This window comes from Centroberyx gerrardi, chromosome 19, assembly GCF_048128805.1.
Source record: "Centroberyx gerrardi isolate f3 chromosome 19, fCenGer3.hap1.cur.20231027, whole genome shotgun sequence".
Taxonomy (NCBI): domain Eukaryota; kingdom Metazoa; phylum Chordata; class Actinopteri; order Beryciformes; family Berycidae; genus Centroberyx; species Centroberyx gerrardi.
Window position 1 is genome coordinate 24,698,735 of NC_136015.1, and position 20,817 is coordinate 24,719,551.

The window sequence follows — 20,817 nt, forward strand, 5'->3', positions numbered from 1 at the left end:
TGGCTTTCAACATTGGTGTCGTAGGCTATCAACATCTACTCAACGTGTAAATGTTTCTTGTGAATGTCTAAAATGCAAAGTAAAATGTCTTATGTGTCTTCAGAGAGATCTGCAGACTGAAATGTCACCTGGTAATGATCAATTATATTAGAATAAAATCTACTTGTTGTTTTGGATGGGTTTTTTTCTAGTGGGAACACAGACATTATATTAGAATGATTTAACTCTTCATGGGCTGAAACCCAAAGAGACCCTACACCGTTTATCCCTGTCTCTCTGACCTTAAACCAAACTTAATTTATGAACAATGAAAAAAGAGGTGGGAGGTGTAGCCTTCTAGCCTACTGTATATTATTATATACTACATATAAAAAAAAAGAAAGATAAAATAGGTAAGAAAAGATAATAATCACAACAATCAACTCATAAAATGACATTAAAAAGAAAGAAAGAAAGAAAAAATAGTTATGTAAGGATTATAAAAGATAAAAATATACAAATAATAGCTACCTGTTACACCTACAAATAAAAGGAACCGTAATGTTGTGAGCCTACTTTTAAAGAGGTGACAGTGGGAGTCACAGTCACACCTCAGTGCATCTGGAAGTTTATTCCAGTAATTGGGAGTGTAATTACGAAAATCATCTTCACCACATTTAGTTTTCACCCTGGGAAACAACTAACAGAGCAGTCCCAGGTGACCTGAGGGGTCTGGGTAGCTCATATTAAACTTAACAGAATCAGAACTGTTTTTGGTGAAAAGGCTTTTCATTTCATTTTTTTGTTGTTTTTTTTTTACATATTTTTTGAATTTTCCACGGTATTGTATGTTTTATTGCTGCTATTTTTTGGGCAGGTCTCCCTTGGAAAAGAGATTTTGAATCTCAGTGGGACTTCCTGGTAAAATAAAGGCTAAATAACAATAAATATATATCCTAAAAGCAGGTCAGAGGTGTATTTTGGAGCTATAGACAAGCAGCAGAATTTTTTTAAAATCAATTCTGTGGCACAGTGGAAGCCAATGCAGTGATGTAATGTAATGTAATGTAATGTAATGTAATGTAATGTTGTGTAATACTACGACTGAGTCAGAGTTTCTCCCAGCTAGTCAGGTTCCAATCTTCTCCATTGCTGATAAGACGACAAACTACTTCGATGTATTCTGCCTAGCAACCTGCCCTGAATTATTTTATTGGATGGAACGCAGAACTGAACAGGACGCAGGCACGAGCCAGGCGAGCTGACTCTCCCGGGCTGCTGCTGGATAAACTTTTGTGTTTTTAAATCAGAAGCAGCGCGTGTGACACCATGATTCAACGGACAACCTGGTTATTTTTGTTTTTGCCACAGCTATGGCTCGGTTTTGACCCGGTGGGATGCGGTAAGTTGACTGTAGTCGGCCACATTTCTAAAGCGAAAGTAAAAAACGTCTCGATTGCGCAGCAGCTTAGTCGATATACAGCGTTTATTTCCTTGTTATGTGCCAGTGAAAAATGGCGTTTTGGAGTATTAACGGAAAACGTTGATGAGGCTAGCAGGCGTATATGGAGGTGTAGATAATAGAGGACGGTTGTGTACTGAAGCTATCCGCCTCATTTCCCTGTCTCATGGGTTTTGTTTTGGGCCGGTCTGTTTTTGGGGGGTGCGGGCCGCGGGGCGCTGTCTAATATTAGCTAGCTAGTAACTTATAACCGTCGTCAACTTTCAGACGTTTCAGACTGTTGACGAGGATACTTTATTTTCACAGTGTAGGTCTGGTCTGCATTTTCATTTTCTGTCCCAAATTGAATATAGTCTCAGCACTTTGGATCATATTCAACTATTTGACGATAAAATGCAGCCTTACATGGTCTGTACACATTATAAATATAAGGCCATAAACGTCTCAGTCTGGTTTCCACTGACAGTCAAAGAGGACTGAAATCATAATACATAGGCTAACGTTACATTACAAATGTACACACATTATAAGTCTACAATGATGACAGACAATAGAATGTCTTTTTAGTGCAATGTTAACATGTAGACATGTTTTGAATAATCCAAATGTATTGAAAATCAGGTTTATCAGTAACTTGTCAGTCAGCTTGGCTTGTAATACAGACATGAGTTTTAGTTATTTTTTAGCAGGCATGAATTGCTTTATTGATATGAATTGCTGCTGGTATGACCCTGGTTTCAACATGATACAGACATTGAACTTGGTCATAAAAAAAATCCCTATCTACAAGGAAGTAGCACTAGTGGTGCGTTCAGGTGATCCTTTTCAGTTTGTAAACTTGTGTGTCATGGAAGCCCAGAGATCAAACATTTTAACAGCTGATTTTACAATGAGCCCTACTTCAACCACGGATGGACGAACTAATCAGTTTTTAAGCCTCTTGGCTGTTCTAAAATTACTACAAAACATCTAACAAAATACTACACATGGGTGATCTCACTCACTTCACTAGTGCCTCTTCTGGGTGAAGGTGTGCTAATTTATAAGACAGTACAAAAGAAACACATATAATATGGAATTAAAAACATACAATTAAAGCATAACTAATCACACTCACACCCAACACCCACCTATTTTTAATAATTAATTAATTGATAAACACAGTTGGTCATTGTATCCATTTATTGGTTGTTGTTGTTGTTGTTGTTGTTGTTTTTATCAATTTTTATAGTTTCATTAGCATGTTCAATGTTCATGTTCAATCAAAAATAGACTGTTTTGACCATTTTCTTGGTGGTTAAATTGGTCATAAATGGAATTCCAAGCAGCACCAAAAAGGTCCTAAAAAGTCCGTAATTTAGCTTTTCTGAAACCTATATGTGAGGGGACGCAGCACAAGTTCTCGGTTTTACGAGCAGCACCTGAATGCGCCGTAATTACTTGACTACGGGGCAAAGTCTTCAGTCGTGTCGAGGCAGCAGAGAGAAGCGGAGCGAGACGCCGTGTCAGCGGGGATTTGGGCTAAAATACCGACTTTCAGAAACGTGAATGTAGTCTGCTTTGTGTTCAAAATGTATTTAATCGCATATTTTGTCCTATTTGGGACAATACTGACGGTAAACAGCGGTAAGTTAAGAGTTTCCTGCCTACCTATGTAAGCAAGTGTAAAAGTGAAAGTCAAAGTGGACAGCTGTGACGACTTTGAATTTTGTATTTCGTTTGATAATTTGAGTTTAAATTGTTAAATGGGAAGTTTAAAAATTGTGTTTAAAGATATGCTTCAAAACAGAAAAAAAAAGATGTGTAGACATAAATTCGAAATGTAAGACATTTTTAATGGTCAAAGTATATTTTGGATATAGTTCCAGAAATGCAATATCAAGTAGGCTATACAGTATGGTGACAATAGCGCATATGAAGAAAAGTTACCTTAAATTTCTCAAAATCTATATAATCAATATATATATTGCTTTTGTTTTGTTAAGGCAGAAATGTGCATAATAAGAAAGGGAACATGTCAAATACTTAAAAGTATTAAAATGTACTAAAGGAGAAAATTAAGGCAAGGAAACAAAAGGAACAAGCGTCAATACATATACAGTATGTACACGCACGCACGCACGCACGCACAGAACAAGTTAGCTGAGGTTAGTATCATTGATACCAGAAGAGACAGTATCAAAATAAGAGGATATTAGGCATGGACATTTACTGATTTATTTATTTATTTATTATTAATGTTTTTCATAAATTTTAACTCTTTAAAATACTTAAAGAAATCACATGAAGAGTAAGGAATTTCCCATATCCGAAATAAAATATGTTCATTAAAAATGTCAACTTGTAAAACTGGTCCGCTTCCCACTTCTGCATCCCATGGTGTATTTTGGTGTAATTAGACTGTAGGAATGACAGGTGGACACTTTAAGAAAAGTCAGTATGTTTTGTGTGCCAGTAAGCAAGGAAAGATTATACTGCCAGATTTTATGAGATGATTGGCATGACATTATCTCCTGTACAGAGAGAGGAGGAGAGGTTGGCTCGTATAATAAAGTGTGAACTCTGTTGTGGGTGGATTTTGCTCTGAGAGCTTTGGGCAGGGCTGCACCTGTGAATACAGTACTGTCACTGTGGCGGACAGACAACATTGTTTGGATATTTTTGACATGGAGTGATAAATGCGGTCGGAACAGATTCACAAACAGCATTGGTTGTTGACTGTAAACTTTAAACTCACACGGAAATGAATAATAATAATAGCAGTAACAATCAGGAAAACAACATTAAACAAGAATGGAATTAAAACAAGAGGCACGCAAATGTAAAAACAAAAGAACATAAAAGCAGTGAATCAGGTATTAGAAGCAAGTCTAAAAAAGTGAGTTTTACGAAGGGACTTGAAGGAGGCCTCTGAGTTTACCCTCTGTCATAAAATACACCTGTTGCCCCCTGCTGTTTGCTTTCAAAACTGGCAATCAAAACAAACTTTGTTTTCAAATTTCACGACAAGAGGTGTGTTTACACCTCTTTTTCCTGTTAAATTGGTAGTAAAGCATTTGACCGTGCACTTTACCACGCAGCTAATTGTCGCATTTAATGGGGACTATTTTCACTTTTTCCATTACTGTGCACTGTTAAATAGTATTTGTGGCAGTGAAGAGGCAAAACAAAACCATTGAAACTAAAAGTCTGTCACAAGACGCACAGTGATCTTCACTTTCAGTTCTGGCAGAATGGAACGACTTCTGACAGGATTTCAATGAAGTAATGATTGTGACGATTGTGGCCTTTTAAAGACTTGTTGGGAAAAAATACGATATACGTCTAATTTAAAATGATGGATTACATTTGTAAATGTTTTAATGTATTTTTGAAAACAACAGGAGCGTCTGACTTCTGACTGGCAAATACATCGCTGGGTTTAGTGTTTTCATGGGCAATAATGGAGATAGGAAAAAAAATAAAATTACTGTGGTATTATCTTTTAACGTCACAATGAATCTGCATTTAGATAAACTGCTTCTGTAATGTGATTAATGTAATGTGTATTTACTGTTGAAACAGGATGTTGAGGCGGGACATAACATGGGGATGAGGGATCAATCAAAAGTGTAAACCAATGGGAGATCAGTCAGGGAGAGAGAGGCAGTTTTATTTGGTGGGACGGGCGGAGGGGCAATGTTTTATTGCTGGAATTTTTATTTACGCCTTTTGGTACAGCATGATGTCATCAATAACGATACTCTGTTTTCCAGGAAGTAAAAGTAATCTTGATATAAAAATACAGGAAAATAATTTTTTGGTCATCTTCTTGGCATAAATTGTTTAAGGCAAACTGATAGTGGCAAGAGTCAAAAGTAAGATTATACCAGTTCTATCCTTTAAATAAATGCTTCATTCATTCCCATGAATTACCTGTCTGTCTGTCTACCTGTCTCCCTGTCTGTGACTCTCAGAGAAACACTCCCTCACCTACATCTACACGGCCTTCTCCAAGCCCGTCCAGCTCCCCGGCATCCACGAGTTCACGGCCATGGGTCTGCTGGACGACCGGATGATCGACTACTACGACAGCTTGAGCCAGAAGAAGGTTCCCAAACAGCCGTGGATGGAGGAAAGGCTGGGCTCAGACTACTGGGAGAAAGGCACGCGGTCACGCCAGAGCAAGGAGCAGTGGTTTAAAGTGAACATCGACATCCTGATGAAACGCATGAGGCAGAATGACACGGGTAAGATCTGTGAAGTCTGCATGGGCATCGATCTGTCTGTCTGTCTGTCTGTCTGTCTGTCTGTCTGTCTGTTAAGGTGCATTCAGTGCACTTAATGGATACAGAGGATCACGTAAATTACTGTATGCTCTCTAGGATACTGAGTGGTTATATTACTGTATGTGCACCGCCAAAACCTCCTAAACATTATTGAAAAGCAAATTTAAGTATGGACACACAGACTGATAATGTATAATATATCCTATTTCTTTATTGTTATTTTAATTTTTATTGTTTACCTTTAAAAAAGGTTGCATAATGTAGCTTTAAATTCCACCAGAAGCCCTCTAGTGGCTGATCTACGCCATAGCTCTTACTCAGCTTGAGCTGTACATAGTTCCACTCTGTTAAAGGGGATTTTTTTCTGCCCCATAGCCCACAATGACTGTGATACACAACGATCATTTGGCCAAGTACTGAGGTTTCTGGTTTTCAAAACTCACTTTCTGACTCCTGCTGCGAGCATCCCAACACATTTCAGCTACGAAGGCTAAAAAGCCGTTCTCAAGCCAAAAGAGCAAATGACTGATATATTACCTCTTCACTTACTTACTCCTCACTATTGGGAAAATGCTAATTTACAGGCCACTGTAAACAAATATTAAAATATTCAGGTTTTCTGACCACTCCCACTGTGTATCTATCTATCCATCTATCCATTCATCCATCCCCTCATTATCAATTGTTGATTTGTTTGATTGGTCAGTATTTACCTCTGAAATTGCAAATCTGTCTGGTTTCAGACGCCCATGTTCTTCAGTGGAGGCACGGCTGTGTGGTCGACACCCAACATGACGGTTCGACCAAGTTCACCCGGGGCATGGACATGTACAGTTACGATGGAAATGACTTCCTGTCCTTTGATGATTCCACCTCGCACTGGATTGCCCCGGATAACTATGGGCTACAGACCAAGAAGAAGTGGGATGAGGTCCAGGTCCTGAACGACTACACCAAAGGCTACCTGGAGAAAGAGTGTGTCGAGTGGCTGAACAAGTTCCTGCATTATGGCGAGAAGCAGCTCCAAAATGCCTGTATGTATGGCATTAATCTGCATTTGTTTAGCTTCTTTAGTTTTAGATTTATTAATAGTATATTAAGTAGTGTAGCCGGTTACTATGCTGGTCTGGAAAGTGTGAAAAATAAATTTGATAATTTCCAGGTCTTGAAATGTTTGGGAAAGTATGAACGGTTTTGTTGCTCAGACCCCAAACACTTAAGAGTAGCCATTTGATATATTTGTAAAGCTACTGTCATTACTGTTTATTTCTGAGACACAAATCTTTCCAGCGATGCCATTGGCTGCTAGAATGTAAACAACAATTTAAAAATGTCATTACAAAGTGACAATAATATAATTTGGATGGAGAGCTTGTGAAACTGTGATGGTCAAGAGTCTCATTAGTGATTACTACAGCAGAATAACATGGAGCTGATATCACCATTCATGTTCCTGACACAACATACTAATATTGTCACATCTTTGTATTGAATTTTGATATATCGTCCCATCCCTAGTATCATTATTATTTGTTGTTGTAGTAGTTATCATTATTACTATTAGTATTTGTATCATTATTGGCTTTAGGTGTAGTAGCTGTAGTAATAATAGCAATATTATTGGTGAATGATTAGCAATCGGCTTCAACCAATTGTCTTTTTTCAGTTGATGATGAAAGTATTTTTGGTGTTTATCAAATATCTGAAGACACTGATACGTTGCCTACAGTTACTGCTACCTGCAGCTGCCTGGCCACCAGCTACAGCTACGCTAACTCACTTGTCCTTGTTCTCTTTGCAGCTCCACCAGACATGTATGTGTTTGCGAAGCAGGCCAAAACTCAGAGCAACATCATTTTGACCTGCATGGCCACAGGTTTCTACCCAAAAGACATCATCATGCACATCAGGAGGGACGGCCGTGTTTTGACGGAGAGGGACGGGTTGTGTTCCACAGGCGTTCGACCAAACGAGGACAACACCCACCAGATCAGGATGAGCGTTGAGATTTTAAAGACTGACCCTGCTAACTACACCTGCGACGTGGAACACAAAGCGTCCAACATGAGAGGTTTCCAGGAGTGGGGTAAGAGGCTATTTTTATTTTTTATTTTTCCAAATCAAAATAGAATAGTGTTTTTTTGCATGGTCCTTTACCAGCATCGCCCTTCTTCACATTAATACAGTTCCACATATCCACAACTGGGAGCTGCCCAGTACAACCTGATGGAGGTTAAGCACCGTACAGTGTGAAGATACTTGTTGGAGCGGAGAGCGTCACTCATTCGGTTCACCCAGCCCAGATTTTCAGATTGTCTGTTCAGGGATCCAAACTCATAATGTTCTGGTCACAAACCCATTTCTGTAAAGTGTGTCCAGGCCGCAGCCAAAGCCTCGAGGGCCTGGATACCATGATCCCCTCAGGAATAGACCAACACCTTCATGGTCTGTTGTTTTGTTAATTTGTTTCTTGTTTCTTCTGAGATCAGATGTTTTATCTCACCTGCATATATTAGTCATTTGCATCTCATTTTGTTTTTTATGATCCGATTTTAACACTATTATCACTATTTATCACTTCGCTTCTATGTTTTATGTTTCTATGTTTTAGAAACATTTCTATGTTTTAGGACTAAACAAATAAACTAAATTAAAACTAACCTGATCTGTAGGGTACATGAAGTTGCAATTTTGTTGAAAGTGAATTGTTTTACCACAAAAACTTGTGTTGCTCATAGCAACTGCTGTTGCCCCCTTTTTTTTTTCTTTTTTTTTTAAAGAATAAATGTTATCCCACACTAGGGATGCAGCAATTAATCGATGTCACTAATACACGCGGGCTTGAACGCAGGTGCTGTGATTGATGTGACTGTTCCTGTGTTTTAGATCGCACTGTTAAGTCTGACAACACTGGAATCATCGGAGGAGGTGCTGCTGCTGGTCTGTTGGTGATAATTCTCTTGGTTGTGTTGCTGATCATGTATCTTAAGAAGAAAGGACCATTTGGTAGGTGCAAAATATAACAATAGTCTTCTCTCAACAATGCATGAATAGATTGTTTGACTGAACTGTTTTTCCATATTTTTTCCATTACTTTTTTTTGCCTTTATTACACAGCAGTGAAACAGAAAGGATCAGGGCTGATCAACCAAACACCAACTTTGCCCTATTTGCCAATACCCCAAGGACCCCAGCCTGGATTGGTAGTCACGGTGTTGGGCCCACATGGTACGTGTTCTAGACCAGAGAGTTTAATTCCAAAATGACATTTCCATCCTTTGAAAACAAATGTTTCCAGCTCCTACAAAATGTTTTCTGTCAGGAAGTTAAGTCCACTGTTTTTGAGTTCTGTTTTTGAGATTTGAATCATCTGTCCTTCTGAAATATTGAGAGATGTGTTTAACAACATTTCACCAAAATAAATATGTTGCCGTTTTGGAATGAAACTCATAATACAGTACAATACAATATGATATAATACTTGTTTTAAAAAGACGTTGCCAGGATGATATGATGTTATGTTACATTGCGCAATGTTGTGTAACATTATGCACTGTTATGCCATGTCATATTGTAAAAGTAATGCTGACACTTAGAGTTGCCCAAAAGTTGCACCATATATCACTGCCTTAATAGAGCAGTTGGTTGCTCTAAATTCCTGATATCCACTGTGCCTGCCTGCCTGTCATATAGTAACTACCTGCCAACTTGATCACTGCAGGGTATTTGTTTTATGACCAATTTATATCGCTGTTTTGGGCAGAAAGGCAGAACAATGGAACATAAAACAGAAAAAGAATGAACACAAAAAATGCCTTATCATACCGTCCATATTCCTTTACCCTGACCCCCCCCCAACTCATTTAACTCAATAGAGCTCAGATTTAAAATTATTTAAACCAAGAGAAAAAATAAAACTAAATTTATTCACATACATGTAAATACACAGGTATGTATGCATACCCACATGTCCATATTGTATTTACCAATACAGGGTTTGATATTAGAGTCCTTTGTGCCATGATCCAGGGTGAGCATTCATACAGAAGCCCAATTAACAGAAGAACGATCTATTAACCCACAAATGGTGACAAAGTTTGTATGAAATCATTGATGATTATTGGGTGCAAAGGTGTCTGTTGTGGGTTTTTTTTATCACTGACTGTGCAAGGTGTTCATAGGTCATGCAGACAAATGGTCTGTCAATCATTAGCTTATTTAAGGAAGTTTTTTGTTCTCTAGTTGGTTACAGTGAGTGAGGTGGCTTCTTTTTTGACTGAGCTCCATGCATAAGGACAAATTTATTGATAGTTTTCAATATGTAGTTTTCATTTAACATGAAAAAGGGGTTCATGTTAAAGTGTTTGGATGTTCCATTACCTTAATCCACTACTACTTGTAATTTTTCAGGGAACAACGACACTGCAAATACTGGCAAAGGTAAGATTCCAAAACCTAACATTATTACAGTACATTTTATCTGCAGCTTCCACTTTAGCTTCAGTGAATAAATAAATAGAAAACAAACAAGCAGATATGTAGATGGATACCAGGGCTGCACGATATATCGTATTTTTATTGTCATTGCGATAAGAACGAGATAGAACACATCGCAAAGTGCTGCGATATCAGAATTGGACAAATCAAAATGTTGGGACACAAAAGGCTTTCCTACACTTCCGGATGAGAAACGAAGCTGCAGTGTTAAGTGAAACAGCAGCTTGGCTTCAAGCTTGGCTTCAAACTACAAAATGGCCAAAACCTCTGCTGTTTGGGGCTGCAATGCCTCATTCACGTGGTGATGAATTTGGCGTCTTCCGATTTCCTACTGAAATGAGCAAAGCTGGCCAAAGGCGGCTTTGGATTCAAAGAGTCAATAGAGGGAAAGACTCTGAGCTGGGACTTGTGCTTTGTCTACCTGGCGGTCTTGCAGTAGGTTACTAAGGTTGGGAAAAGACTGGGAGCCAGCGGAACATGACCATATTTGCAGGAGACGTTTTATCACCACTAAGTTTTAAGCTTAGTAAATCCTGCTGTGTACATTTCTGTCATATTTCATTTACATTTACATCACATCCCAGTGACCAGCAGCCCTGCTGACTGGAGATCGTTTTTTACAGTCTGATGCTTGCCTTGGATCTCGAGTTCTGTTGTGTAGCAGGGTAGAAAAATAGTTGTTTAAACACTAAAACACTGAAAATTATCTCTTTTGATTTCATTTTATACACACCAGCCATCGGCTATTCATTTTCACAGTGTACATTTGCAGTACGTCTGATACACTTAAATATTTGTTGTATCGCAGTTCATATTGCCATCTCAATATCTAACAAGTTAATCTCACATTGAATATTTTTTCCATGTCATGCAGCCCTAATGGGTACATACATACATGCCTACATACATTATGTACATACATACATACTGTACATCTTTACATACTTAAATACAATTTCTTTCCTTCGTAGGGTCACAAGAGTCTGTTAGCGGTGACTCTGGTGAGTATTGCTCTTGAATGATTGTAAGCTGCAGTAGGCAGGTTGGCACTTTGGCCCCAAGTGGCAGTAAGAGATAACTGAATTTTTGAAAGTTTGAAGGACTTCATTACCCAGAAATCATGTCCTGTTGCATCAGTAAATGGGCCACTCCTGACCTAAATTTCTTCTTCTTAGTGGCTGGTGGAGGTGGTGAATAAGGTTGGGTATTGAACTAGTGCCAAATTAGGTACCTGTTTCTGATTGATCGGAACTGAAACACAGATATCTAATGATATCTAATGGTTTGAGGGAACAGTTGACTCCAAAAAGAAAACTCTGTCATTATCTACTAACCCCCATGTCAGTTGAAACCTCACTGAAGCTTGTATGGCCACCAAAGTATGAAAAGAAGGTGAAAGTGTTAACAGTTGCGTGCCCTACTGCTGTCTGCCTGAAGGCTCTGCTGGCCCTGTCCCCAACCTCCTCTGTTGCACGACCCAAAGCACTTTCGAGTCACTGCCTCCAATGAAGGAGAATGGGGGCGGAGCCAGCAGAGCTGTGGGATACCTGTGACTTCATGCTTTCAATAACAAGGAAGTGTCAGTATTATTGTGTCAGAATTTAATTTGGGCAAAGAGTGAATCTATGGCATCTCAATTAGTGGGGATGGGACACTCTGCTCTGTTGCAGCCCCATATTGTGATTTAGGCTGATAAGACAGGTGCATTTTTACATGATGCAGGTGCATTTTTACATAATATTCTTGCCTGGTGCAGCTTTAAAGTTAGGATTTCTACTTGAGTAATGGCACAGGTCATACATTTCGCAGTAAGAATGTTTATGTAACTCACCAAACTATGGCAAGACCTATTATAGAATGAAATAATGACTTGTGTGAGAGTCATCGCAGTGTCTCAGAAAACTGGAACGCTGTTTTTTGCTGATAGAGTACAACATGTTTCCTCCTCTTCTTCCTATGAAATCTCGGGTTAGGTTATGATAATGAAACCTGAACTACATGTAAGGAAGTATGCCTATGTAGGCTTATGGCAAAAATCCCATTGAATCATATGACATTTACAGTTGTTTTTATCATTGAACAGATTGATGGATTAATAGATGGATACATCCTGTAGATAGACTAACATCAGTCAAAGCACTGAGTGTTTTTTTGTTTGTTTGATTCACAGGGAAAGGCAGCCTTAACAAGGAAGGTGAGAAGGCAGGACTAATGGGTAACAACTACAGCATGTGAAGAATTCCAAAATGAGAAATCTACCACTTTAATAATATGATACCACTTGCACAAATTAACTGAGTACATAAAATTAAAACAAGTGATGGTCCATTTATGGAATAACTGGTAACTGAAGTTTTTGCCTGAAAAAATTACACTTTGACAGGCTGTAACCTCTGTATTTTGGCTATACTGAATGATGGACATCAGATATGATGATTTTTTTTCCAAAGTAAAAAAAAATAGATGTAATGTGAATCTTCATACCTTGACAGGTTATTTGCAGATGAGTGAAAGCAAATGGTCTGTGCTCAATCCTCTAAGTGTAACAGTGAGCAAATTTGTCCAACTGTTAATTAGTGTGAAACTGTTTGTTTCTTCATAGGAGCAAACGAAAATACCAGTGACTCTGGCAGCACTGGCTCTGGCAGCACTGACTCAGGTGAGAACTCTTAATTCTCTGCTACGGAATGATTTAAAGTCAGGAATTTTACTCAGGTAATGGCACAGGAGGTTGCTAGCTAAAGTTTTAGTCAACCAGCTGACTGGCTAGCAGGCTGTGCGCTGTAAGCACAAATGCCAAGGCTGCTACAGCAAATGTCTCACAGAGTCGCTCAGTCAAATATACAAAAAGGAAAGGTCGCATGCTCTTCTCTCAATTTGCTGACAGTTATTATGAGCCAATATCTCAGCAACATTGCCTTGATGAAAACAATGCAACTAAAACATTTGTGCGTAATAATTGTCATGACAGTGGTGTGTGTGTGTGGCTTCTCCAGCCATATTTAACCGTACCTTCACAAGGTCTCCATCTGTCCCACACTGGCACCTGCGTCTCAGTCAGGCTCTCCTGCTCTTACTCCTCCAAGGGAGTTAAGGCTCTTCCTCAGAGGGAACACCACAGGTAGCTTGCGCAGAGGCTTTATTTGTAGCAAGGGATCACCACCTCATATCCTACCAGCGCTTTTTACCTCCGCAAAATTGTGCTTCTGATGCTCTCATGCTGCATTCACTTTATTTGTTATGTCGTTCCAGAGTGTCTTTTTTACATGCTGGTATCTTTGCAGCAGAGAGCTCTTTGGGGTTTTCTCTGCCACCAACACTTCCAGCTCCACTGGAGAGCAATCTGCTCCTCTTTTTTCCCATCATTAAGTTGCCACAAACGGGTTGTTGTGCACATTGGCCCTTATATTTGCGCAGTCTCAATTCTACTTAATTATGTGCGCCTCTGCTCATTTGCATGCCCTAGTTTAGTAAATACCTTGCGCTGGCAGTACCAGTTTCACCCGCAGTTGCTTTTGCGCCGTGCCGGGGATTGCGACATGTTAGTAGATCTGGACCTAGGTGTGTTGAAGTGAACTGTTTGGGACATTGTTAAGAAGCAAGAACGCACTGGTGAGCTCAGCAATTGCAAACAACCTGGTAGACCACAGAAGACCAGTGTAGTGGATGACAGAATAAACCCCTTTTCAACTGGTGAACAGATCAAGAACACTCTCCGGGTTGTAGGCCTAGGTGTAGATGTGTCCCCTGGTAAGCCTCAAGAATTGAATGGCTAGGTTACAGTTTGCAAAAAAGTAGGCTACATGAAAAACCTGTGGAGTCCTAGAACAAAGTTTTATGGACAGATGAGACAAAGATCAACCTGTACCAGAGTGATGGAAAGAGGAAAATGTGGAGCAAAAAGGAACAGCTCATGATCCAAAGCACACCACCTCATCTGTCAAACATGGTGGAGGTGGTGTTATGACTTGGGCATGTATGGCTCCACTGAACCTGGCTCACTTGTGTTTATTAGCCCCGCGGCAGCAGGGGCTCTATGGATGTTATTGTTGGTCGGTCGGTTCACCACTTTATGGGTCACGTGGCCCACAGGGAGTTAGACTGCAGACTCTCAAGCGGGAGACCCGAGTTTGATTCCCGGCAGAGACACTTCCACAAAATTCAAGTTAGACTCTTAGTCTTGTTGTTGATGTCACTGCTGACGGCAGCAGCAGGATGAAATGCCAAAGTATACAGAAACATCTTGTCTGCTCAGATCCAAGTGAATGCATCAAAACTCAATGGACGATGCTTCACCATGCAGCAGGACAATGATCCCAAACATACAGTTCTTGACTGGCCCGGTCAATCACCGGACCACAATCCAACTGAGCATGCTTTTCACTTTCTGAAGACCAGATTGAAGGCAAAAAGCCCCCGAAACAAGCAACAACTGAAGATGGCTGCAGTACAGGCCTGGCAGAGTATCACCAGGAATGATACCAAGCGTCTGGTGAAGTCTGTGGGTCGCAGACTTCAGCCAGTCATTGATTGGAAAGGATATGCAACCAAATATTACATCATAACTTTATTTAACTTTATGTTAATTACTTTTGCTGCTTTTAAAATGGGGGGGATTATATATACAGGGTTAGTGGATGTGTAGGGCTTTCATTCCTACACAGTTCACCCGATATGGATGTAAATACACTCAAATTAAAGCTGTCAGTCATGAGCTGACATTGTTTAATTTAGTATCCAGTGTCCTGGAGTACAGAGCCAAAACAACAAAAAATGTGCCGCTGTCCAAATACTCACGGACTGCACTGTAGATAGACTAAAATCAAAGCACTTAAGTTTTTTTTTGTTTGATTCACAGGGAAAGACAGCCTTCGACAGGAAAACGAGATGGTACCACTAATGGGTAACAGCATCTACCTCATTCTACCTATGTACTAACCATCCATTCATTTACAACTACAGCATGTGAAGAACAGTACATGAAATTAAAATAACTGATGGTCCTTTTACAGAATAATTGGTAACTGAAGTTTTTGCCTGAGGAATTAACACTTTGACAGGCTGTAACCTCTGTATTTTAGCGATACTGAATGATGGACTTCAGATATGATGATTTGTTTTCCAAAGGTAGAAAATAGATGTGTAGCATTTTAGAATAGAAATCTTCATATCTTGACAGGTTATTTGCAGATGAGTGAAAGCAAGGGGTCTGTGCTCAATCCTGTAAGTGTAACGGTGAGCAAATGTGTCCAACTGTTAATTAGTGTGAAACTGTTTGTTTCTTTTACTCATAGGAGCAACACAGGCTGGCAGTGCCTCAGCCAACACTGGGACTGGTGAGTTCTCTATTTCTCTGCTATGGAATGATTTAATGTCAGGAATTTTACTCAGTTAACATTTCGCAGTAAGGGTGTTTATGTTAATCACAGACCTGTAGCAAACCACAGCAGGACCCATTTTCTTTATGATACAGAATAAAGCAATGACTCGTCTGAATCATCGCAGTGTCTCATAAAACTGTAACAATATTTTTTGCTTTTACAATAAAACACCTTTTTCTCATGATATCTTATGATGAACTCTCAAGTGCCAAATACATTTTAGGAAGTGTTTTTATGTAGGCCAATGGTAAAAATCCCACTGAATCACATAACATTCACAGCTGCTTTTTTCATCCTATCAAATGATAAATTGATAGACTTATAGACAGATACATACATACATACATACATACATACATACATACATACATACTGTATGTCGATATTAGGGTTCAACCTATGAAGGTTTTTGAAGACCAACACCAACACCAATATGTTTAGAAGTTGCCAATAGGCGATAATTTCTGCTGATATTCAGTATCTATACATTTGACCATTTTTATGCCCAAAAAAAGTATTCAGTGTTTCCCCGTAATTTCATTGTTGTTATGGTAGAAAGCCTCTGAAACAGCATGTAGACCATCATGGGACACAAAAACTCTCCATTGAAACCCAAACTAATTGACTAAATTTGTTTATTGTTAGTGCCTCTTTAAGGCAGGGAGACAGGCAGGGTCAGTATCAGTCCAGTTGGCCAAACACTTGTGAATAATCTCGATATAAAGGAGATCATGCAAAAAAATATAAAGAAGCAATACATACATACATATAGAAGTAATGGCACATAGTCATTTTATCTTTCCAGTGTGTATGTGGAAAATAATGCCTTTGTCCCCCTGCAGCCGGTGGAACAGCCAGCCCCTAGTCCAGTCCCGAGTCCAGACCCTAGTCTTGCCCCGAGTCCAGCCCCTAGTCCAAACCCGAGTCCAGCAGTGAACAGAAGGAGCAGAATGGAGCAGCGGAGGTGAAGACGGTCTGAACTCTCCAAAATAACATCATCGCCATCCGAGCACACCAAGCTCGGCTGTGCAGTCTGAAACCAAGCAGTGCTCTTGCTTACCTGTGCCAATATTAGAATTTAAAGCAGTGTCCTGCAGTACAAAGACTTTGGGAGATTGGCCTGTTGGTCAGTGTGATGAGATGAGAAGGGATGAGAACATACACCAAAATCATCCAGTTTTATGTAGAAGATTGGTAAAATGTACACAAAATGATACAAAAACACACTGTTTTGAACAAGCAGGGACTACTTTCCCTGTTTCCACAGGAAGTGAAGGTGGTGGCTGATGGGAGACTGTGTACAGCTAAAAATCACTGCTCAGCGGATGAGTATGTGGTTTCTCATCTGAAATAGTTCCAAAAATAAACCTGGCTACATGAGTTATATTGAGTTGATGACATTTCATTTTTACAGGCCATGTAATAAAAACCACTATAAATTTTGTATTAAGAGTTCAGTCTCACTTTGGCTAATGCTAGTAGCATGCAGTCAGTTAATATAGTGTAAGCAAAAGAGTTAGCATGGAGCACCAGAGCGAATGATCTACTGGGAACACAAGGATGATTTTGGTGTCCATGTTTAATGTCTATGTTCAACTGAACAGGCAAGTTGACCAACAGGCCAATTTCCCCCAAAACTCACTGTATTCCTTTGTCCCATATTATTCTGTTTCAATGAAAGTTAAATTAGTTAAACTGAATGAATTTGAAGACCAAGTCCTCACAATTCTGGACCCTGATTGGCCGACAGCAGCAGCAGCCAATCAGGATCAAGTCCAGTTGTGATGCGTTTACTGGAGTTAGTCTGAAGCTGCCTGTAAAAGAAAGGGTGCATTTTTGAAAATGCAATAACTTTCAGTTTAACCTCCTGAAAGAACATCAATTTTTAACATGTTTGATCATATATGTATATAGAGGAAAATTTGAATTCCTATAATATGGGGCCCTTAAAGGCTGTGCTACTATTGCACTGAAAAGTTATAGTTCTAATACACAACCTTCTTATCATGTGTGTTATCTTAGTGATCGTTGCCTTTTCCTTGTGAAAGAATATTTGCAGCCTTTAGCTTCTTCCAACAAGTAGCGTAATCGAGAAAAACAGTGTAAAGGTAACATGTTTTTTTATTGAAAAACAATTTCCATTTTGTAATAATCTACATTTGCCGCTGATTGCATTATTAGGGTTGCCAGATTTACATCCTGGTAAAACCGAACATTGTGTGCGTGTGCATGTACGGATGTGTGTGTATAGAGCTCAAACCTGGGCAACCTAAATGTGATTCAGTTTTATCAGTATCATGCAGCAACAATATTATACTTTCTATGCCTGGCCATTATTACATTCGATATTGAAGTTATTGATAAGCTCTGGAGACATACCTGGAGACGCTTTCCTGTATGTTTCCACTGCAACAGGAGGCCGTCCTCATATCATGTCAAGTGCTATCTGTGCTGTGCAGCTAAATCAAAGTGAGCACAGTAAGCTCTGTCGGTAAACTAAGACAAAACAAACATTACATAGCTATCTAAACAGTGTATGAATAGAAAAATAATAAAAGAAGAAAAGAAAGTGTAATATTTGAGCAAATATGTGATTCTTCTCATGCTGCTCTTATTCAGCTGCGAGTGTCTTCTGTGAAGCTGAATGCAGAGCGGACGTTTTCCTAAATGACTTGTTGGGTTGTAGAATGGTAAAATAGGTGTAGGGCTGTAGGCATGTTTGAAATGTTTTGAAATGTTTGAAATGTTTGAAATGTTTTGAAATTGTGCATTAGCGATGAAGTTAATTTTTGTCAAAGATGGCACATATGTTAAAGATAGCAGTGGCATTTTTCATTGCTATTATGACATCAAATATTAATCTGAGTTCTCACTTATTGGGTTTGACGATTGAATACAATTGAATTGCGTTTACACGATCCACACAATAAAACACCCGCCCGGACACTTGTGATTGGTGGAGATTCCTCCTGCTCTAGTCATTAGCCAATCGGTAAAACGGTTTTAACTTGTGAAAGCAACAAATACCAACAGACAATAGGAGAATATCTTAGTCTCATACATTTGTGTGTGTATATAAGATTTATGTTTATGCTTTTTGTATTGCTGTTTATTTCTTTTAAAGCATTCAAGGATGTGTGCCTTATTTTTCTGTGATTTTGAGCTTGAACCATACATAACTTACTCATGTTTTAGACCAGTGGCTCTCAAAGTGGGGTCCTGGGGCCACCAGGGGTCCTTGAAGGGGTTCCAGGTGGTCACCAGCAAATGGATGAATTGTTAAACCATTATTTAATTTACAAGAAGTTAACACAATTAGAGAATGTAGAAGAATGACTGTTTTGATTGTAGATTTTGTCCAGGGATTCTAATCAGATGTGTTAACAACAAGACAGTGATGTTAGCTGACCAGATACTATGGTTAGCTAGATCAATCAGATGGACAAAATCAAATCTAACAATGAAATTATTCTCAGATTTGGGTCTGAGAGACAAAATCTCATGAAATGTTGGTCTGTGGCTCTAATGTTGACTAGATTAGGGTCCTTGATATGAAAAAAGTTGAGACTCTGTTTCAGATCACTCAGATTGTAAGGAATTTGATTACATCAGGAATATTATTGTATACATACGGAATATTTTATTGTATTCTCATGGGTTTTAATAAAGCAAATCATTTGGATCATGTGGATTGACGTTTGATTTGATAAACAGACCTGAAGAATTTAGTGAAAGAATTTGTCTACCCGTCTTACCATAGAGATAAAACAGTTTAATCTCTATGACTACTACTACTACTATTACTACTACTATGACCAATATTACTAATAGTGCTACTAGTACTATTTCTACTACTACTTTTACCAATAATTATGGATTATATTATTATAAAAAAGTGGCAATGTTTTCTTTTTATTTATGTACTGTATTTTGTTTGTGTGTTTATAATGTTATATGTTTTTTTAATGGACTCTGAGTCTGACAAAGTCAAACTGAACTGTCTGAAAACCTGACAGTCCGGTCGAAAACTGGCCGTCATTATTGATTACTTAAGTCAACTAATGTGATATAATGTAATGTAAGCTACCTGTTAGGCGGGCTTTTTATCCATGTGGATCCAAAAGACCAGGTTCCACCGTCCTGAGACTCAGAAGCCAGGGATATGGCCAAAGACAGACCTCTGGTTTAATATTGAGTTGGCTCTGTGTAAATTAAGGCTATTCATACATTTGTGCATGAATATAAGATTTATGTTTCCATTTTGTATTGCTGTTTAGTTCGTTTAAAGCCTTCAAGGATATGTGCCTTATTTTTTGTGATTTTGAGGTTGAAAATGCATGAACCATACATAACTTAGTCATGTTTTAGATCACTCAGATTGTAAGGAATTTTATTAAATCAATCTAATTTTAAGGAAGATTTTATTGTATGCTCATGAGTTTGAATAAAGTAAATCATTGTTAATGTGGATTGACATTTGATTTAACGATACTGCAGTCAGAATTGAAGAATTTTGTGGAAAAGAGCATGGCGGCCTGTTGGGTAAAGAGCAAAAAAGGAAAACTTGTTGCACTCCTGGGTAGAGAGACAGTCCTTCAACCTGATGACCTGGGTTAAGGCCTCTGTGTTAATATTGTACTAGTGCTATTACTACTACTACTACTATTACTAATACTGCTACTACCACTACTAACCACATTTACACAGGTAGTAGCCTATTCGGATACATTTTCCCAACTGACCGGATGGGTAAGTCTTTTTTTTTTTTTAGAGATAAAGCAGTTTAATATCTATGACTACTAATATTACCAATACTTCTACTACACTGCTGCTAGTTGCTGCTACTACTACAACTACTACTACTACTGATATTATATTCTCCAGTTAGTTACAGCTTGCTCTCACGCACGCATGTTACGGCATGACGTCACTAGGCGGCGGCAGAACACGGTATTTTGAAATGAAACCTAAAACTCATAGCAGCAGTTTGACAGCACAGCGCCTCCCGTCCCACATCAGCTGACCTGGTGTGTGTCGGGTGTGTGTGTGTTCAGTGTGGTGTGTGTGTGTGTGTGTTCAGTGTGTGTGTCGGGTGTGTTTTAGCTCGTCCACAGCACTCAGCAGCACGGTGTTCTTCAGGTAATTCCTCTGTAGTTTCCGCTCGGCTCGCTAGCAGCTTTACCGGTAAGCTAGGCTGTGTCTGTGTGTGTGTATGTGTGTTATTGTTTCC

At 39.0% G+C, this 20,817-nt stretch overlaps 1 protein-coding gene across 2 annotated transcripts; it reads left to right on the plus strand.

Moving 5' to 3' along the window:
* The first annotated feature begins 1,209 nt into the window (after window positions 1-1,209).
* Window positions 1,210-19,269, plus strand: LOC139912928 (H-2 class I histocompatibility antigen, Q10 alpha chain-like). 2 transcript variants are annotated; one of them, XM_078290138.1, is made up of 13 exons: window positions 1,210-1,381; window positions 5,398-5,670; window positions 6,453-6,743; window positions 7,511-7,795; window positions 8,596-8,715; window positions 8,827-8,937; window positions 10,120-10,149; window positions 11,178-11,207; window positions 12,377-12,400; window positions 12,809-12,865; window positions 15,065-15,109; window positions 15,501-15,542; window positions 16,430-19,269. In XM_078290138.1, the coding sequence occupies exons 1-13, from the start codon at window positions 1,309-1,311 to the stop codon at window positions 16,450-16,452; spliced, it is 1,404 nt and encodes a 467-aa protein (XP_078146264.1). In that variant the 5' UTR covers window positions 1,210-1,308; the 3' UTR covers window positions 16,453-19,269. The 2 variants fall into 2 exon arrangements, with proteins under 2 accessions (XP_078146264.1, XP_078146265.1); XM_078290139.1 differs by lacking the exon at window positions 1,210-1,381 and adding an exon at window positions 2,904-3,067.
* The last annotated feature ends 1,548 nt before the right edge of the window (window positions 19,270-20,817 follow it).

Excerpts from the sequence above, each read along its gene's own strand:
- LOC139912928 (XM_078290138.1), top strand. The coding sequence starts at position 1,309 with ATGATTCAACGGACAACCTGGTTATTTTTGTTTTTGCCACAGCTATGG. Across the intron at positions 11,208-12,376 it reads GTCTGTTAGCGGTGACTCTG|GGAAAGGCAGCCTTAACAAG; the intron begins GTGAGTATTGCT and ends TTTGATTCACAG. Across the intron at positions 15,110-15,500 it reads CGAGATGGTACCACTAATGG|GAGCAACACAGGCTGGCAGT; the intron begins GTAACAGCATCT and ends TTTTACTCATAG.